The sequence below is a fragment of the Sus scrofa genome, chromosome 1 (genome assembly GCF_000003025.6).
Source record: "Sus scrofa isolate TJ Tabasco breed Duroc chromosome 1, Sscrofa11.1, whole genome shotgun sequence".
NCBI classification, from domain to species: Eukaryota; Metazoa; Chordata; class Mammalia; order Artiodactyla; family Suidae; genus Sus; species Sus scrofa.
Window position 1 is genome coordinate 15377422 of NC_010443.5, and position 22035 is coordinate 15399456.

Genomic DNA, 22035 nt, shown 5'->3' on the forward strand with positions numbered 1-22035 from the left:
AGGAAGCAAAACTAACACACAGGGCTTAATATGTAAGGACCTAAAAAAATTTGTGGACATTATGTTAAAAAATACCTATGTAGCAAGCACATTTTCATGTAGTCAAGGCTTTAAAACCCCAAATGAAATTCACTAAAGATGAAGTATTGAAAGAGAACTCACAGTTAAGTACTCACTCTCTGATGGTCTGAATATGCAACACCAGTACTTAGCTGCACTTAACTGAGCTGAGTATCAGTCCCAAGGAGATGAGCAAGGGACATGATTCTAATTCTTTCAAGCACATGAGACACATGTCCGTAGATTCCTCATGAGTTTAAGGAAAGAGACTACTGCATAGTTCTTTTAAACCTTTATCTTCCCAACAATGCCCACCAGAGAGCTGGGTGGTAAATAAATGCCTATTTAATTGAAACTATAGCTTCTTAAAAGAGTGTAAGTTATAAATACCTAAATTGCAATGTAAGTATCTAAAACAGTAAGGAGATATTACAGTCAATTCAATCATTTTTATGATACTTATCATGCATGAAGGTTAAGCTTAAGGGTGGAGATTGAATCTTATGGTATAAATCATGAAAACCGGTTCCACTGTTTTATAGTCACACTTGAAACTCTGTGTCCTCAAGTTTTCCATTCAGCTAGAAAGTGGAAAGAACTTACATTTTCCTTCCACACTCAGACTCAGCTATTGGAGAGGTCCTGAGGAACCATTTCACTAAACTAATGACTCCCAGGTCAAGTTCAAGATCAAGAGCGAACTTTAAGAAATAATAATTTCCTCTTTTAGTCTGAGAGGCAATCCTGTTCATCCATGGACAGGCTCAGAAGTACAGAGTGTATTCCTGTGCACGTCTTCATGGCTGGCTACCCAACTTTGAAGTGATGCAAATGCCACAGAAGGAACACTCCAAATCAACGATAAAAGCAAAAATACTTCAAAGGCCACCAGAAGTCAGTTTTCAGTGAATCTAACCATGTCCTTCTCTTTTTTTTTTCCCCATTACTACCAGCTGTTATGGAGTGGATGTCTGTGTCCTCCACAAGTTCACATGTTGAAATCCTAACCTGCAATGAGCTGGTATGAGGAGGTGGGGCCTCTGTAGGTGACTAGACCATAAGGGTGGGGCCCCTGCGAATGCGGTTAGTGCCCTCATCTAAGAGACCCAGAAAGCAATCTTACCTTTTCCCGCCATGTGAAGAAACAAGGAGAAGAACTTAACCTGGGACTTAACCAGGCTGGTGCCCTGATCCCGGGCTTCCAGCCTCCAGAACTGGGAGAAATAAAAGTTGGTTGGCCAAGCCACCCAGCCTGTGGTATTTTGCTATAACAGCCTGCAAGAGGACACCAGCTTTTGATTTAGAAGGCAAGTGCTGTTTTCCCTAGCAGTTAAGTTTTTCTAAGGATCTTGACTTGTTATATCTGACATGCTTAAGTAACAGAGATCTGAGACTTTCCTTTTGATTGGCTTACTGTCTGGAAAGCCATAAGGAGAGAGTACTAGGGCACATGAGTTTTAGATGCCAGATTAGCAGAGTCCAGCAAAGATCTATCCTGGGAAAGCTAGTATATTTTAAAGAATTATTTGGACACCGATTCAGCAAATCAATCCCATTAAATTTAGAGGGCATTCATACCAATTTTTTTTTCACTCATAATAATTAAAGTAATATCCCCAACATGGCTTCATAATGTTCTCCCAAGAGGAGCCAAGCAGGCAAAACAGATAAAGCTGAGACATTTCTGGTAAAGCAGGACCACAAAGAGTTCTTAAAAGGATGGAAGATAGTATGAGAAAAAGAATGTGTGTGCATATGTGTGTGTGTGTGTGTGTGTGTGTGTGTGTGTATGACTGGGATGCTGTGCAGCAGAAATTGACATGATACTATAATCAGCTATAGTCTAATAAAAAGAAAATAAAATTAAAAAAAGTTTAAGTGCATGTGAACGAAGCAACCTTGGAATGCTTATCCAAATAAAAAACCTGGAACCATTTAAAAAGAGATACATGTAAAGTACAGACAAGTTGACATAGATGGGAATTCTGAATTAAACTCTTTTGGAAAAGATCTTTAATGTAGTATCACAAATAATAAAATAAAAAGAGCTTATTTTTATGGACCACCTGGGAGGCACTGTGAACGTGGGAAATTGACAGGATTTGAGCCCAGGCAGTCTTGCACAAGCCCTGCTCCTACTGGCTTTGCTATCCTGTCTTTCTCAAGTTGCAAAGACAATTGATTCCTCCTCCAGAGTGAAATTACTTTCGAGAACACTTTTCCCCATTTTTACTAGCTGTCTGAGAGGTAAGAAATGAGAATGTATGCGAGCTCTGTCTACCTTTGTTTCTTTCTTTTCTTTTTTCCAGACATGTCTTTATTCTTAAAGACATTGGAAATGCCAACATTTTAAAAATCTGTCACATAAGTTGAAAAAGGCAAAAGAATCCAAAACTCCCGCAGTTTTCTCTCTCCCCACAAACTTTGTCGTGAAGCTTTGCGGCCCGTCTCCTGACTCTGTTTTCCCCTTGGTGCCCCCAGGTGAACTCATAGCGTGGAAGGGCCACTCCCGGCCGTGACCGGGACCCCCAGAGGGTCACCCCCCATGCACCCAGCTCTGTACTCCTAGCTCATCTGGTCTGCTGGGCTGCAGGCACTCAGACAGGGGCACCTCCAGATGCCCTGTCCCGCCCCCATCAGTTTTCCTCCAAGGAAGTTGTCCTGGTTAGAGGATCCCCTCTTTCCCAGGAGTGCAGTCCTCTGGATTTGCTGAGCCCCAGCTTGAGGAAGGTCTCCCTTTGTTTCTAAAGCCTTCTGGAGTTCTGTACAAATCATGAGACGTGATTTAAAGGAAACAGACCCCGAAGCAATGTGAAGCTCAGGGCAAAGATCATTCATCATGCTGCGCACCTGTCTTCTCCCCTTTCAGCCCCTTCTCTTTGCTCCTACAAAAGCCGATCTATGACAAATAGCTCTCCCTCCCAACTGCCTACTGAATCTGGGCTCATGGAAATACAATAACATTAAAAAAAAAATCTGTGGTTCATTAAGATGATAGCTTCTGGAGCTCCTGTTGTGGCTCAGTGAATCTGACTAGTATTCATGAGGATGCAGGTTCGATCCCTGGCCTTGCTCAGTGGGTTAAGGATCCAACGTTGCTGTGAACTGTGTGTGTTGTAGGTCACAGATATGGCTCAGATCTGGCGTTGCTGTGGCTGTGCTGTAGGCTGGCAATTGCAACTCTGATTTGACCCCTAGCCTGGTAACGTCCATATGCTACATGTGCAGCTCTAAAAAGCATAAAAACAAAAAAAGAAAAGAAAAGAAAAAAAGTGAAGCACTCCTAAGCCTGATTACCATCAGAGCGAAAATGAGTCTTTACTTGGCTGTTGTCAATGAAGCTGCAGGCCTAGAATATAAACATCTCTAATTCCTCAAAGCAGATTAGTCAGTTGTAAAGTATGAGTGTGGAAAATGTTTCCATATGTCTATAGCCTTTTCTGATTTTTTTTCTCCTAAGCTTAATACATACACACAAAATCCCCACCCCCTGGAAAGGACTTCAAGCAAAGCAGAAACTTACATGCAAAAGAAGATGATACTTGAGAATCCGCTGAACTGGTTTCAAGAGATAGGACCCCAAAGGCAGTGAGTGTTTCAAAGTTTCCTGACGCTCCCGGAAGAATTTAGCCAGCATCTTATTCCTCATGCACTCGGTGAGCACCGCCACTGATCTGCAAGCAGAACAAATACTTGAAAAATCTAAACAGTAACTCTTGACATGGGTAATTCAAGTTTTAAATGCCAGAGTGTATTAATGCCTTAAAACAGGTAAGGTGGTAACTGAGCTATAGGAAGACTAGAACGCCTCTGGGCAGGTTAGGAAAAGGTGTCCCACTGGGTGGGTGAATTAGAAAAAAACACTAATAATGCCATTTGCAGCAACATGGATGGACATAGAGATTCTCATGAAGTAAGTCAGAGAGAGAAAGACAAATACCTTAGGCTATCACTTACACATGGAATGCAAAACAAATGATACAAATGAACTTATTTACAAAACAGAAACAGTTTCATGGATATAGATTTCAAGCTTACCTTACCAAAGGGCACAGGTGGGGGAGGGGGCTCGACTAGGGGTTTGGGATTGGCATGTACACACTACTGTGTATGGAAGGACCGGCCAATGGGGACCTGCTGCCTAGCACAGGAACTCTACCCGATATAATGTGATCACCTAAATGGGAAAAGAATCTGAAAAAGGATATGTGTACATGTATAGCTTTGTCGTACAGCAGAAATTATCATAACATCGTAAATCCGTGATACTTCAATAAAACTTTAAAAAGTGAAAAAAAAATCCTTTCAAAAAAAAAAAAAAAAAGAGGAGTTCCCATCATGTCTCTTTGGAAATGAATCTGACTAGCATCTATGAGGACTCAGATTTGATTTGGCCTCGCTCAGTGGGTTAAGGATCCAGCGTTGCTGTGAGCTCTGGTGTGTAAGTCACAGACGCAGCTTGGATCTGGTGTTGCTGTGGCTGTGATGCAGGTGGTGGCTGCAGCTCTGATTTGACTTCTGGCCTGGGAACCTACACATGCCTGGGAGTGGTGCTATAAAGACAAAAAACAAACAAACAAAAAAAAAAACACACACAAAATAACCCAAAAACAAAGAAAAGAAAAAAACAGGAGAAAAAGACTTAAAAAGGGTAACAGAACATGAACATATAAACCTAAGCAGAAAGCTCCTTCCTTCAGGGAGAAAAGCAGCCCCTGCCAGGACACAGGCCTTGGCATATGGGTTTTGAATTGGAGGTTAGCCCCTCATTCTGCCCCATCTGGGCATCTTTGTGCGGGGCTCCAATTGTACATCTGCCTTCCGTTTTCCAGGTTAGACTGCAAGGAGTGGGCACCTCTGCACTAAGAAAAGGGAGGGCCTTCTTCCCAGTAGGTCCAGGCCCATGTCAGACATCTGTCAACAGCCCCCCCTGCTGGTTGCCTTTGTGTAAAACACAAAGTGCAGGACATTGCATGGGGGTCTCTGGACACCTCATCTCCCGAGAAACTTCTTTTTGAGGATCACCAAACAGATCCTTCTTTCCACCTCCAAGTATCTCTCCTCGTTCTAAATTCAGCTTTGGAAACACGTGGATAACCTTGGTTTTAAGGAGCATGCCTTGCAGACTGTTGGAAGAGGAGATCAACATTCCTTCTCCACCACAGCTCCCACAAAGGCAACGAGTACCGCCCCCGAACATCCTAGAGAGCCTAGAGGGATGCTTGCAACAATACTTTTTTTTTTTTTTTTTTTTTTTGCTTTTTAGGGCCACACCTGCGGTATATGGAAGTTCTCAGGCTAGGGGTCGAATCAGAGCTGCAGCTGCCGGCCTATGCCACAGCCACACCACCAGATACTTAACCAACTGAGTGAGGCCAGGGATAGAACTCGAATCCTCATGGATACTAGGTGGGTTTGTAACCAGCTGAGCCACAATGGAAATTGTGACAATGCTCATATCTTATACAGAAAGCGAGCTGGTGGGCTTGTGTGGTCACGCACAAACGGAAATTAAAGTCTTATGGTCTCATAACTTAGAAGGAAGCAGGTGGAAGTAATTTCAACCCCTTTCTCCCCAAGTCAGTAATATGTTTTCAGGATTAATTTAGAAAATCAGAGAGAGCCAAACAACACGATAAAACTTTGGAAGGGACACGGAGGTCTCCTGAGCAAGCCATCAGAATCCCTTTTGTATGCATTGGCGTTGAGAAGTATCTGTTCAACGGATTTATTTCCCCACTGAGTCAAGATTTCCAAACTATTCTTCATCATGTGACCCAGGGAGTTTTCTAAGGTTCTTTAGAGTCAGAATCAGCTGCCTGTGGGCCCACCGCCATCGGAAGTCTTGGGTTCTTGCCCAAGAATAAGACACCTGCAAGGAATCCTGAGCACCCTGAACTCCAGATTCAGGCCGCAGGGAGACATGTGAGGACAGTGACCTGAGCAGGTCTGCGCCCCTCCCTGGGGACGAGAGGGAGGGCTTGTGCCTCTTCACAGCAGAGTCACTGGGGTGTGACTGGCATGAAGAAGGTCATCTGTCAAGGTGTGCAGGTGACATTTAATCTCACTGGCCTGGATCTGGAGGGGGAGGACGTCTTGTCAGATGGGCCAGAGCACCTGGCCCTCTTGGCTTGTGACACAGGGGCAGGTACCCTCGGCCTCAGAGAGCAAACTGATGGGAGGCAAGGGGACGAGACAAGTCTTTTTTCTATGAATATGAAATCCGCACTATTGGGCAAGACCCGGCTATGCCTGCTTCGCTGAGAGTGGCTGGGAGCATCTCTCTGCTAACACATTTCTTCCCCTCTTCAAAGTCAGACTCAACAACAACCATAAAACACTTCCTGCAGGAAGCTGCCCTGACTTCTCCCGAGAATTATTCCTCCTTTATTTCATGCATCCTTAGCTTCTATTACACATTAAGTTTGTACTACTTGTATTTATTGATTTTTTTTTTTTTTTTTTTTTTTTTTTTTGGTTTTAGGGCTTCGCCTGCTGCATAAGGAAGTTCTCAGGCTAGGGGTCCAATCAGAGCTGTAGCTGTGGTGTAGATCTGTGTCAGATCTGAGCCACAACTGCAGCTCACCACACTCACGAGCCTACACCACAGCTCATGGCAATGCTGGATCCTTAAGCCACTGAGCGAGGCCAGGGATCAAACCCGTGTCCTCGTGGATACTAGTTGGGTTCATTACCACTGAACCACAGTGGGAACTCCCTGTGTTTAATGATTTGATCTTCCCTAATGGCTATTCTGCTGCTGTTTTTGGTTCAGTTCTGACCCTTAAAAGAAAAGAAACTGCCAGAAGGCAAGGGATATCAGTTCCTATTTCCTGCCAACATAACCAAGCTTGGAATTGTGCTCCACAAAGGACAGGTTCTTCTCAACAATGTCCTTGCACATATGACTGTGACTGTCCCCTGACCCTAAAGCAGCCTAGTATATAAAAGCTGCCTTTATTTTGTACTTGCCATGCTTATTACTAAGTCTAAAAAATCTTCTTAATATAAATTTCCAAATTTGCAAATACAGAGGTCATTTCTTCCAATGACAGGTTTATAATGAAATCTACACAGAAATAATCCTCCAAATAAACTCCTCTAAGCATCTCGGATCCTGATAATTGGGTGCAGAACTTGGTTGATTCTTCAGGGATGGAAATTTTCCCCCTTTCCCTTAGGAAGAAGTTTTATGGAGAAGCTGAGGGTTGATTCTGTGAGGTATCTGGACCAGAGCAATGCTGGCTTTTAGCTTAAGGACCACGGATTTCATTGGGGCAGCCTTCGATTTGTTGACATCTTCAGCACAGAGGTGAAAACAGTCCTTTGAGAAAGAACATTGCTTAAGTGAAACTGTGTAAACTCTGCGTGGGTCTGCCCATAAGAATAAGGGTATGATCTGCATGTGTGTTTTCATTTGGCTTTTAGGGAAACCTGGGAAAAGCGTGGTTGACCAAATAAATGACCACAGCACCATATCCTGACCAATATTTAGAGGAGGAGATGAAAATCCTCAAACAGAAAGTATTTTTCCATCCTAAGTCTGATCCTCTGGCTTCATGCCTTATATTTATTTAGCCTTCTTTTTTTCTTTTCTTTTTTTGGGGGGCCACACCTGCAGCATATGAAGTTCCCAGGCTAGGGGCTACACCACAGCCACGTAGTGCCAGACCCAAACCCCGTCTGTGACCTATACCACAGCTCATGGCAATGTTGGATTCTTAACCCACGGATCAAGGCCAGGGATGGAACTCACATCCTCATGGGTACTAGGCAGGTTCATTACTGCTAAGCCATGACAGGAGCTCCTTCGTCTTTTAATCCAGAGCGGCTTTCCAGGGCCACCCCTAAGCAGGAATGGCCCGCTTGCTCTTCCTTACACCTGTGGTGCTGGGGGCTCAGCCTGCTGGCTTCGCTTTTAGGTGGCTCCCACAGTCCACTTTATCCTCAGGGAATGTCTCTACCAAGACTGACTACAGGGTATATAAAGTCCTCTGAGCTCTTTCCTGGTTCATCTCTAACATAACAAGTCAAGGAGTTTCTGTCGTGGCTCAGTGGTTAACGAATCCAACTAGGAACCATGAGGTTTCGGGTTCGATCCCAGGCCTTTCTCAGTGGGTTAAGGATCCGGCGTTGCCGTGAGCTGTGGTGTAGGTTGCAGACGTGGCTCGGATCCCACGTTGCTGTGGCTCTGGCGTAGCCGGTGGCTACACTCCGATTCGACCCCTAGCCTGGGAACTTCCATATGCCTCGGGAGCGGCCCTAGAAAAGGCAAAAAGACAAAAACAAACAAACAAAAAAAACCCCAAAAAATAAAACATAACAACTCAAGTCCTGCTAGTCACGTGGGAAAACAGAGGGTAGAAAGATATGGCTGCGGGAAGGAATCACAAAGCTTCCGAAACTTTACAATGATGTAGGTACCTGAGGTCTGAGGTTGGACAAACTGGTTCAAATCCCAGCCAGATCTAGTCCCTTATCAGCCACGTGACCCTTGTAAAATCGATGCACCTAGTGGAGGCTCAATTATCCATCCACGCAGTGGGGATGGGTGGGGATAATGATGATGAACCAGCATTTGTTGAGGACCCATTAGAGGCCAGGCTCTCTGCTGTCTGTGTGTTCAATGTGTTCTGCTCTTCTTTATTTTTGTTTTTTCCTAGGGCCCTACCTGTGGCCTATGAAGGTTCCCAGGCTAGGGGTTGAATTGGAGCTGAAACCGCCCGCCTACACCACAGCCACAGTAATGCCAGATCCAAGCCACATCTGCCACCTATACCACAGCTCATGACAACGCTGGATCCTTAACCACTGAGTGAGGCCAGGGATTGAAACTGCGTCCTCATGGATGCCGGTCGGGTTGTTAACTGCTGAGCCACGAGGCAACTCCCACTTTTCTTTAATCCCTCAATAACTCTAGATTGCTGGGGAAACTAAATTCAACACCATTTTCTATTTACAGTATTGGGCACAGTGCTTAGAAATCAATAAGTGGGCAGTCAATGTCTTTTACAGAAAAAAGAATTTCTTACAGTGTGATCTGAGGTCTTAGGCGCGACTACCTTCCTAAACTGGTCACTAGAATGTCCAGAGGCTGCTCGCTAAACTGCTCTCCTGCCAGGACCCCTGATATGGGCAAAACTGAAGCAACGGCCCAGGTGGCAAGATGAGTTCTCTTTTTTCTTTCTTTCTTTTTTTTCTTTTTTCTTTTTTTTTTTTTTTTTGTGTGTGTGTGTGTCTTTTCAGGGCCGTACCCAAGGTAAATGGAAGTTTCTAGGCTAGGAGTCAAATCAGAGCTGTAACCGCCAGCCACAGCCACAGCTAAGAGGGATCTGAGCCGTGCCTGCGACCTACTCCACTGCTCACGGCAATGTCAGATCCTTTAACTCACTGAACAAGGCCAGGGATTGGACCTCCATCCTCAGGGATGCGAATCGGGTTCGTGACTGCTGAGCCACAGCAGGAACTCCGAGTCCTCTTTTCTCATATAAGCTTATTATAATCCTTCCTTTCTTTGAACCCCATAAAACTTATGTAGCAAAAAACCCATCAATAGGTCAAAATGTATAGCAAAATATAATAAAACAGAACATATTTTATCTCCAGCTAGATTACACAAACTCATTAGCAGTGCATTCCACATTCTTAAAAACATGGCACACCTGCAAGAAGGTTAACAGATAAGCCTTCTAGCCAAACACAACTGGTTTACTTGGTTATCCAAGGAAGGACATCTAACAATCTTTTTGGTCTCTTTCAAGGTCTTTCACAAGTCTTCCCACCACTGGCTCTGCTGGGGACTCCCCATGCCTGGATGGATCAGTATCTGGGTACCCCTGTGATTTGTTCTTCGCACGTTCCAGTTTTCCCATCGTATGCAGCTCAGTGCCAGGCACATATGCCAACCACCATATACACTGGACCGACCGACTTAAAACAATATGAAGGTACACAAAAGTAACATTTGTGCATTTCCAAGTCATACCTGGGATAGTTGGTGCAATACTGGGTGTAAATGTGGAACTCTTCACTCTGCAAGGAAACAAAAGAGATTTTATAGGCAAAAAAGCAGAGACATCAACATTCAGTCAAAAACAATAAAAAGTATGTCATTCATACCTTTAAATTTGTGCCCCTAATGACACTGCCCTCTTCCCTGAGCCCCACTGGCAATCACCTGTGCCCTTTATCTGCTGATCTTTACCTAGAACCCACACGCACTTGAACTCATCTGAGCTCGTTCAACACTTATTGAGCATCTGGTGCATTGGAAGAATCTGAAAGCAAATAGGAAGAGAAAGAAAACAGGGTTTCTATCCACAGATGCTGAGGGCCTGCTAGAGGATTTGCAGTGTGGGAGAGAAATACAAGCAGACAATTGAAATACCATGTGGTCAGAACATGTTGGAAGTGTGTGCAGAGAACAAGAAAGCTGCTGCCCACTTTCAAGCCTTGTGTGTACAGTTTTCTTTGCCCACTGTCTCTTCCATCTTCTTCACTGGGCAGCCACTAGGCACCCTTTGAGACTGAACTTAGGCTTTATCTCTTAGGGGACTTCCTTGAGTTCTCAGGCCAAGCTGGCTGCTCCTACTTTGGGATTCCCAAACAACCAATGTCAACCTATCCTGCAGCATTTGCCAAAGGATAATGACATTTCCGGTGTATCTGTCTGTCTTCCACTTCATGCTGTGAGTTCCTGCAGGTTGGGGGCCCACCTGGCACATCAAGTTTGTTGAACACCTCTCTCTTACGAAGCTGAGAAGTATTTTAGAGCAGGACCCAAATCTACTCACCTGTATGCATCTAGCATGGTAGCAATGCCCCAGATGCAATAAGTGTGTGGCTGATGTAGAGTTCTTGCCTTTGGGAGTTCCCATCATGGCTCAGTGGTTAACAAATCCGACTAGGAACCATGAGGTTGCGGGTTCGATCCCTGCCCTTGCTCAGTGGGTTAAGGATCCGGCGTTGCCGTGAGTTGTGGTGTAGGTTGCAGACGCGGCTCAGATCCCGCGTTGCTGTGGCTGCGGTGTAGGCCGGTGGCTACAGCTCCAATTCGACCCTTAGCCTGGGAACCTCTACATGCCGTGGGAGTGGCCCAAGAAACGGCAGAAAAAAAAAAAAAAAAAGAATTCTTGCCTTTGGTTATGATCTTATTCCAAGTTCCCTCATCAACAAATTCTAGACATAATATCTTTTCATTTGAAAATATTTTAGTATTTTTTTTTTTTTTTTTTTTTTTTTTTTTTTTTAGGGCCGCACTTGTGGCAGATGTAAGTTCCTAGGCTAGTGGTATAATCAGAGCTGCAGCTGCTGGCCTACACCACAGCCACACGGGATCCAAGCCGTGTCTGCAACTTATACCACAGCTCACAGGAACGCCAGATCCCCAATCACTGAGTGAGGCCAGGGATCGAACTCGTATCCTCATGGATACAGTGGATTGGTTTCCACTGCACCACAACAGAAATCCCTTAGTATGTGTCTTTAAAAAGAAGCATCACCATAATGCTATTGTCATATTTAAATAGTTTCATAATATCCCGAGGGTTCATTATCACTATTCATTACGGAGATGTTCTTGCTACTACAGTAATTATTATCCTAGGCCTTGGCAGTGGACAGAGTTAGGAGTATGCTGTTTTTTAAAGCTAAAATACATGCTTAGTTCATACTAATACTTGCAATTTAGGTTCAGGATTACAGAGTTTTAAATTAGCCTCATTCTTACTCTGATCTTCTTTCTCTCACCAATTCCAGTTCTCCAGGACACAAATGTGAATATTCATTTGCTTTATCTCAAAATATACCCAATAATTTCAGAATAACAGTATCAACACCACCACATAAGATATCATGACTAAACACAGTTAAGGATGTACTTGCTGTATTTTGTCCATAGAGCATTTTTTAATTGATTGGGATTCCTCTGTGTGGCATGACACAAACTGGATACACAATTAGGCTCATTGTTTCATTTGGCTTTCAATTTTTGGAGACTGTTTTAAACTCTAATTTTATTTTATAATTATGTAAAATAGATATATGATTTCCAAGTCAACTCTCCAAGGAAATGCATATTCAAAGAAGTCTGGCTTCTTTGTTCCTGCTGTGGTGCAGTGGTTTAAGAATCCAGCTGCAGGGGTTTGGGTTGCTGTGGAGGTGCTGGTTCAATTCCTGGCCTGGCACAGTGGGTGGAAGATCTGGCATTGCTGCAGCTGTGGCATAGGTGGAACTTCCATATGCTGCTGGTGTGGGCATTAAAAAAAGAAAGAAAAGAAGAAAGGGCTTCTAGTTCTTCCCTTTCTAGTCTATTCTCTCCCTTCCCCATCAAGAATAATTTTTTAAATCATACAGTTTATCTTTTTTTTTTTTTAAACATACACATTTAAATACAGGTATAACCTCCCCATTCCTAGATAAATAAAAACAAACTATACCAGTGAGTCTCAAACTTGCATATTAAAATTTCCTGGAGGGCTTATTAAAACAAGATTCCTGGGCTGCCCTCCCCAGAGTTTCTGATAGAATAGGTCTGAGGTGGGGCCCAAGAATTAGCAAGTTCTCAGCTAATGCTGATGCTGCTGGTCCAGAAGCCACACTCTGAGAACCACAATCCTATACTCCTCTCACCCCAGCCCCTCTCTAGTAGGACACAGAGATATTTTCTCTGCCCTCTTTTTTTTTTTTTTTCCCTAGGGCTACACCCATGGCATACAGTTCTCAGGATAGGGGTCAAATCGGAGCTGCAGCTGCCAGCCTCCACCACAGCCACAGCAGCATGGGATCTGAGCCTCATCTGCAACTACACCACCGCTCACAGTAACACCAGATCCTTAACCCACTGAGTGAGGCCAGGGATTGAACTTGAGTCTTCATGGATACGAGCGGGTTTGTTACACAGAGCCACCATGGGAACTCCAGATATAGATATATTCTTTATCGGCTTTTACTGCTTTGTACTACTCCATTATGTGGCTATACCATAGTTCATTTAACCAGCTTTTCACTTATGGGCATTTGGTTATTTCCATATATTGTATATTTCTACACATACATTTATACATGCACAAGTACCTATGCATATATAAAATATATATTTCTATATAGTGTATAGATTTATAAATTGTCATGATTATTCCTACAAAGTATAGCTTCACCTTTGTTGAGTTTTTATCACTATCTTTGGAATAGATTTCTGGAAGACGGATTGCTGGAATAAAGGATGAATTTGGATATAATTTTGCTAGATATAGCCAATTCCTCTCCACAGGGTCTATTTTGTTTCCCCACAATTATGAGAGTATCTGTTTCCCCATGGTCTTGCCAACTCAGGATACTGCCAACATTTTAAGCATAGGGTAGATTTAGGGGGAGGGGTGGGATGGACTGGGAGTTTAGAGGTAGTAGATGCAAATTAGGACACTTAGAATGGATAAGCAATGAGACCCTACTGTACAGCATAGGGAACTATATCCAGTCTCTTGGCATAGACCATAATGAAAGATAATATGAGAAAAAGAATGTACACATATGTATGACTGGGTGACTTTGCTATATAGCAGAAATTAGTACAACATGCAAACCCATTATGCTTTAGTTAAAAAAAAAAGGAAAAAAAATCTAAATTAAATTGCCAAATTCTCAAAAATATAAAATATCTTGATTTCTGGATTCTCTCTAATTCCCCCCCCCTTTTTTTTTTTGCTTTTTAGGGCCACCCTGAGGCATATGGAAGCTCCTAGGCTAGGGGCTGAATTGGAGCTGCAGCTGCCAGCCTACACTACAGCCACATGGGATCTGAGCCGCATCTGTGACCTACACCACAGCTCTCAGCAATGCCTGATCCTTAACCCACTGAGTGAGGCCAGGGATGGAACCCACAACCTCAGGGATACTAGTTGGGTTCTTAACCCGCTGAACTACAATGGGAACACCTCCTTGTTGTTTTTTTATGGGCAGCAGGTAAGAAGCACTGGCTCTCCGTTGTCAGGAAGGATTTCTGCAGCCTACCCATACCACAAAAGCAAGGTCACGGATGAATCTCTGTGAAAACCCCAGGGTCCACACAAAAGCTGAAGTCAACCAGCAGCTTTCCCGCTTTCATTGCAATCTTCCCCTCCTCCCCAAGGTGAGCAGCTGGTTGTGTTTCAGAAAACGTAACAGCTTCTAAACTTCAGGAGGCTGAGTGAAAAGCAGGCTGTGCCAGAACCACACGCTCCCTTGCGCTGCTCTGCTCACAAGTGAGAGTGTGGAGTGCTGAAATCTGACTTCTAATTAAACTTGGCGTGATTACAACGAGAAATCAGATTTGGCAGTTGGCAACATGGCCAATAAACAAACTTTTATGTGAATAATTAAGCCAGAGCTAAGCCTATGCTGGATCGTCTTTAATCGACTTGTGATTACAGTTACCAGTAAAAACCCCAATGTTTCCGAAAACTTCTATGTTGTTTATGTGCTGCGGTTACTGTAACACAGCTTCTTTGATACATTTGGAATATCTTTTAACTCATTTCTCCCTCTTTCATCGTCCTTCCCTCTTCCAAATTCCTACACTTCAGGAGAAGTCACCGTGACACACACAGGTCACTTGGGAAAAGAACTGTGTGTGTAAACGCATGTGCATAAACATTTTACACGTTAACACACACCCTCCCATAAAATCAAGTGTCTTATATATAAGCCCCTCAACCTCCTTTAAGAAACCACACATGAAGCTTCAAAACTACTGGATCATCAGAAATGACCCTGGTGGAACAACCTCGGAGGCTGGCCAGCCTGGGGGTGGGGGTGGGAGGGCACCCCTCCAAGTTGACATTGGACTCCAGGACTCCAGATGAGGTGCTAAGTCTCAGATGACCCCAAAGCACTGTCGTGAACTTTGTTCAACCTTTTGTACATTTGAAACCCCCACTGCAAAAAATCACATGACGTTTTGCTGCAAAACCATTTCTGCTAGAGGTTTTCCAACCAAAAGTTGTTGTATTTCAAAGAGAAACATAAGATAGGATCCTATATACAGTAGGCAGGCAGTAGGTCGAGAAAGTAAGGCTGTAAAAGATGTCCTCATATGTTTCAGAATCCCTTCTCTACCTGGGTACAGAGGATAAAGAGACTGCTGCTTAAGCTTTAAAAGTCAAATCCTTTCCTTGTATTTTTCTAAGCCATTAGTGCAACATAAGAAAAATGTAGGGAAAATTAAGAGTGCATTTTTAAGAAGCAGGAGATTAATTCTGCTTCTCTTTATCCTCTAAAGGATAATTACACAGACTAGGCTAGTGCCATATATTTCATATATAAAATATTTAGACCCTAACAGATATTTCCTAACTGATCTAGCAGTATTTTATATGCATTTATTTTTCTAATATTCTTTATTCTGGATTCTCCCCAAACTGAAAGTTTTTCCTAGGAAAGAAACCTAACGTCTTTCAGTTACTATAGAAGTTCTAGGCAACTACTAAGTTAGCCTTACTGGGGATGGATTTTTTTTTTTTTCCCCCTTGCTGGTAGGGGGAGGTGAGAACACAGTGTGAGAGCGATTAGTGGCGAACTTCATCCAGCATGGAACACACCAGTCATCTGAACTGAAGCCATGTGTGCTCTGACTCTGTCTTGGTTGGTCCAGAGAGACCAAGCCTGCTTACCTTCGACACAAAGCATTCTGCTATGGCCACGGGGTCATTTTCACAGTTTTCCAAGTCTTGCAGCAGTTCACTAACAAGAAAAAAATAAGAGCCAGAAAGTATTATATTGTAGTCTGAGTGCTGGGGACATCACACACAACTTAGAAGATTTATCATACCATACACAATTTAGAACGTTTATACGGCATTTACAAGGAATCATATTTAACTGGATAACTGAGGACCAAGTATCCCTATATCCAAGGCTTAGTTAAGGGACTTCTCTGAGGCACGGTGGAACAGGGATGAAGACAGAGGTTTGACCTGTAACTCTCCCACCCAAGATAATCCGTCCCTAACATTTAAGCCTCCAAGCTTTGTCGGCATGTGCCCTCATGCTTACACATACTTATTTATTCATCCACTAGCCTCCAGGTACCAGATACCACACAAAGCTCTGAGAACAAACACGCAGGGAGCCAAACGAGATATGGTTCCTGGTATCTGGGAGCTTGGAATCCACTGGAAGAGCCAGACATTCAATGAAAAATCACACTGACACTTGTAAAATTATAAACGGAGATAGTGCTCTAAAGGAAAGCTAGATCAGGGAAGGAAGAAATCTCTTTCCTGAGATGAAAATCTGCATTATTTTTAAATCACTTTTTTAAGTCACTAACTGCATAATATGTCATTGTGTGGATGCAGTATAATTAATATGATCTCCCATGGTGGGATACAATTCTATAAATGGAATTGCTGGATCAGAGAGCACTTTCAGTCTAAACGTTAACACATTTCCAAACTGCACTCCAAAGAAGGTAGATCAATATGTACTTTAATACGCTGTGTTTATTTTCATCAGCTGTGCATTACATGCTTCATACAAAGTTAAACAATTCTACAGGAATTAGGATAAAAATAGCGGTACAGTTTCTTGCTTCTGGCCTCCCATTTTCAACTGCTGTTCCCTAGGAAACACTTTCAACTCTTGAGCTGTTTTTGGCTGTATGTATCCGTTTCCAAACATGCTGATAACGCATTTTTCATTATTGTTCAGTTTAGATATTTACCGTGTAATCTCCCCAAGCTTCACTACCTCTCATCCTCCCAACAATCTCCGTTATGAAATTTAATTAGATGAACAGAATTAACCCGTCAAAGACTATGTCAATATTATTCTCAGCTGAGCCTCGGCATGTATCATAACTACATCTCCTTTCTTGCACAACTGCGTTTTCCCTGGAGTTGATGCAGCCTCTCTTTTTTTGTTGCTTTGTTTTCAAAATACGCTCCACTAATTTACCCTCCGACTTCATGCCAGCAGATAACCCTCGTTTCACCATCTTCACCCATCAGATCATCTATTGGTTGTGTTCTTCCTTGGGGACCACCCTTCTAGAGTCATCTTCCCTGACCCTCTCACCTGAACAGGTGCTCTCCAGGCCTGCTGGGTCTTCTCCTAAACACATTTTGATGATGCTCTGCCCCTGTGCCTGTGCTGGATGCCTTGTTTCTCAGGTACCACTTACGTATATTCTCTCCTTTGGGAGATTTCACCTTCTGGCACCTTTCTGAGTAGGGGTAATAGTACATTTTCTGAGGCTCTTCCTGTTCAAAATATTCCCCCTTCGCACTTAGCTGATACCATCAGTGGATGTAGAATTCTTGGTTGGCAGTTATTTTCCCTGTGTATTCAGGGAGCCATTTGCTGCTTTATGACTTCTAAAGCTGCTATTGAGAATATTCTGATCCATGACCCAGGTTCCATGTGGCTTGTTTTTCTATTCTGGAAGCTGTGAGACTTTTCTCTTTTTTAGTATAGTTCTGAAATTCTATGATAGTTGGTCCTGAGGGGTCTTTTTCATGCACTGAGCCAATCTGAATATTTGGAGAATATTTTTGAGCATCAGTTCTCACAATGATCCCTGGTTTTTTTTTTTTTTTGGCCACCCTGTGGCATATAGAGTTCCCAGGCCAGGGATCAGATCAAAGCCACAGTTGCGACCTAAGCCACAGCTGCAGCAATGCCAGATCCTCAACCCACTGCGCTAGGCTGGGGATTGAACCTGTGTCCCAGTGCTCCCAAGACACCACCAATCCCATCGTGCCACAGTGGGAAGGAACTCTGATCCCTGGGTTGTTGAGATCTCCATAACGTCACTATTTTCATAAAAAATACTTTGACACTCTCGGAGTTTTTACTTTTATTCTCTCATGAGAGTACAGTGGTCTTTCCAGAGGCTACATGACCTGGGATAGCACAGATGGAAAGCAGAAACAAGAAAGAATCCAGCTGTCTTCTAAAAAGTCAAACAGTAAAAAGATTAGTAAAAATGTAAAGCATTCCAACACACCAAAAATGTTAGGAGGAGTACAACATTTTTCTAGAAATTTGTGGGTTTATTATTGTTAGCAAATACATTGCTATTTTAGCAATTTCTCAATTGTAATTTCTATCATGGTAAACAAAAAAAACTATAAACAAGAAAGCTTTGGGGCACTTAGTAATTTTTATGCACGTACAGATCCTAGGACTAAGAAGTTAAAGAACCTCTGCTCTTGCATCATGGCTTTGATATTTCCTCCCCTCCTTGGATTATATGCACTAATCTTTCTTATTCTTCCTCTCTTATTTTCCATCTTCTTTACTGTTTTTTTTTTTTTTTTCTTTCTTTAGGGCCACACTCGCAGAACATGGAGGCTCCAGGCTTGGGATCACATTGGAGCTACAGCTGCCGACTTATGCCACAGCCACAGCAACGTGGGATCCGAGCCACACGTACGACCTATACCACAGCTCACGGTGAACGCCGGATCCTCAACCCACTGAGCGAGGCCAGGGATCAAACCTACAACCTCATGGTTCTTAGGTGGATCTGTTTCTGCTGGGCCACAAAGGGAACTCCTTGATACTGTTCTATCTTCTGAGAGGCTTCATCTTTGTTTTCTATCCCTTCTACTGAAATTTTTTCATTTGCATTATCAGATTTTTAGTTTCAAACTGTAATTTTTAGCTTCATACTATAAATTTCCTTCCATGCTCTTTGGATGTTTCTATTCTTAGGGATGCAAAAACCTTCTTTTATTTTCAAGGAGGAGGTGAAGATGGTGATTATTTTGAACTTATCTGTCCTGCTTTCTGCTCTCTGAACTACCTTTTCTCTGACTATTTCGGCTTGTGTCGTTCATGTTCAAGGCTCTCCCCAAATATCTGGGGATCTTTGTTTGTTCTTCCCTATTTTTTTTTTTTTTTTTGGTCTTTTTTGCTATTTCTTGGGCCGCTCCCGCGGCATATGGAGGTTCCCAGGCTAGGGGTTGAATCGGAGCTGTAGCCACTAGCCTATGCCAGAGCCACAGCAACGCGGGATCCGAGCTGTGTCTGCAACCTACACCACAGCTCACGGCAACGCCGGATGGTTAACCCACTGAGCAAGGCCAGGGACCAACCGCAACCTCATGGTTTCTAGTCGGATTCATTAACCACTGCGCCACGACAGGAACTCCTGTTCTTCCCTATTTGAAGACGAGACACCGCAATGCAGACCATAAACGCTGCACAGAAGAGAAAATTTTCAGAGTGTTCCTCACTCAAGGCAGTGGTTCTCAAACGTTTACTGTCAAGACTTGTTTTCCTCTTAAAATTTCTTTATATGATTTATATCAATATGTACTAGAAATTAAGACTGCTATATAATTTTAAAAGATCAATTCATTTCATTATAAGTTTAGTAATGCTAGTATAAAGAACTTTTTATGAAAAATCGTTTTATAAAACAACACAAAACTTAGTGCGAAGAGTAGCACTGTTTTACATTTCAGCCAATCTCGAATGTCTACTATAACAGAACACAGACGGATGCTCGTATCTGCTCTGCATTCAGCAGCCTCCCAGAGATCTCTCTCTGGAAAAGGGAAGAGTATTTTCATGGAAGTCTATCTTTGATAACACACTGAGACTCAAACAAGTGGTAGTTTCATGGAGGTTTGTTGGAGGGTGAAACTATACCATAACTAGATTCTGTTACATTAACATCCACTGATCCTTCTTGCACTTTGAAAGGAACATTTACCAATGCACGATTTCAAGACGGTTCCAATTTCCTTTTCCTAACATTCCTATAAAAATTACTCTTTTAAAGTTTATTTTTAGTTTGGAAAATACAGTCCTGACATTTATATCAATGTCTTTTATAGACAGACGGGTATGATTAAATTAAAGCTAGTAGAAATCTAATCATTGGGATCTAAACACTGGAGGAAGAAAAAAAGAAAGTCAAAGAAAAAGAACAGCTAGGAATTCCCTCTGTGGCTCAGTGGGTTAGGATCTGACTCGTATCCATGAGGATGTGGGTTCTATCCCTGGCCTCGCTCAGTGGGTTGGGGATCCAGCATTGCAGTGAGCTGTAGTGTAGGTTGCAGACGTGGCTCGGATCCCATGTTGTCGTGGCTGTGGCGCAGGCTGGCAGCTGCAGCTCTGATTCGACCCCTAGCCTGGGAACTTTCATATGCCACAGGTGCGGCCCTAAAATGACAAAAAACAAAACAAAACAAAACAACAAAACAGCTAAAGCTGCAACATTTCTGGGCCAATGTTTTTTATTGCGGGAGGATGGAGTGCTGGAGTGCCTTGGATGTAGGTTTTGTATCTAGGTCTGTCAATATAAATCCTCTTTCTGAGCAGAAAAGAATTTTGAGCAGAATCCATCAGTTACTTCTCAAGTTTAAGAGAAGTACTCCTTGACAATATTTAACTTCCTGTGTTCTCAGTGTTATGCTCATCAAGCTCCCCTCTGAGCTTTGATTTCTTCTCAGATTGGATCTGCTGGTAGGAGGAAGTGCCTCAGGGTACATACCCAGGCTCTAGGTGTAGCTCACCTGTAAATGAATGGCATTCATTGCTCAAGAACCACAGAGCTGGGAGGGAACTCAGACACGTTCCAGTTCCTGCACCTAATTTTAAGGTGAGGAAACCGTGGCTCTTAAAAGGGAGGTGGCTTACCTAATAATTAATGGCCTTAGCTAGGGTTGGTATCAGGGCTTTTGAATCCCAGTCCCACACTCTATTATAAACACATCTCTTGAAAGATTTATTTCCTGACCGATTCAAGAAAGCTGAGGGCTAGACTCTGTACCATGGTGTCTTCCGCCTGGTCCTGGCTGCCTGGGAGGCCTTGTGTGAGTCACCGGGCCAGCTTTCCTTTAAACCCTTTTCTAAAATAGGATACACACACTGAAAGTGGAAACAGTGACGGGGAAGTCACTGGATTTCTTTCATGCTCCTGTCATCAGAGCAAGCATCATGATACAGTTGGCCGATCGCCTCATTTGCCCTCCATTCAACACGGCAATTACTGAAAGCCTCCTGTGCCAGGCACTGCTTAGGCCCCGAGGTGATGGGGTGAAGAGCATGGATGAGGGCTCTGTCCCATGGCGATGATGCTCTGATCACCATAGGGCAAGGGGTGATAAGCGTGGATAACTGAAGACCCAGACAACACGATATCAAACCAAAGACAACAAATGTGGCAAGGATGTGAGGAATTGGAATCCTGGGTGGGACATTGTTGGTAGGAATGCACAATGGTGCAGCCATGATGGAAAAAGCAGCATGGAGGTTCTTCAAAAAATGAAAAGTAGAACTATCATAAGATCCAGCAATCCAGCTTTGGGCTATTTATCCAAAAAACTGAAATCAGGATCTCGAAGAGTTATTAGCACTACCGTGTTCACTGAGGAAGTATTCACAATAGCCAAAATGTCCACGAAGGGGTAAAGATGAATAAAGAAAATATATATACACAGTGAAATATTATTTAGCCTTAAAAAAAAACCACAGGGAATTCTGTGTCAACATAACCTTGACATTATGCTAAGTGAAATAAGTCAGTCACAGAAGGACAAATACTGCATGATTCTATGAGGGATCTGAAAGAGTCAGACTCATAGAATTGCATAGTCGAATGGTGGTTACCAGGGGCTGGGAGACAGGAGTAAATGGAGGAATTGCTAACTAACAAGCGTGAAGTTTCAGTTAAACAAGTTGAGTAAGTTCTAGTGATCTGCTGTAACACGCTGCATCTAAGTGAATTGCAATGAACTCAACACTTAAAAATTGAAGGGGGTAGATCTCAAGTGTTATTACGTAATAAAATAAAATTAAAAACTAAGTGAAATTTCATTCTTTTACCCATAGACACACCATAGTACAATACTGCTTCATAAGAATGTTGATGGGAAAAAGAGGAAAGCAATGGTTTTATTGAAAAACAAAACCCAGCAGAGTGTGACACTGTGCTACGTGTTATGCAGGAAATAAGGGGACAATGTCGAGAGGGTGACGGAGGCT

At 43.0% G+C, this 22035-nt stretch overlaps 1 protein-coding gene across 1 annotated transcript in view; it reads right to left on the minus strand.

The window, feature by feature from the left end:
- Positions 1–22035, minus strand: part of PLEKHG1 (pleckstrin homology and RhoGEF domain containing G1) — a 246591-nt gene that overhangs the window by 35788 nt on the left and 188768 nt on the right. The window contains 3 exon segments of the mRNA XM_021086797.1: positions 3584–3734; positions 10046–10092; positions 15708–15777. Of these exon segments, the coding sequence (XP_020942456.1) occupies positions 3584–3734; positions 10046–10092; positions 15708–15777 (268 nt within the window).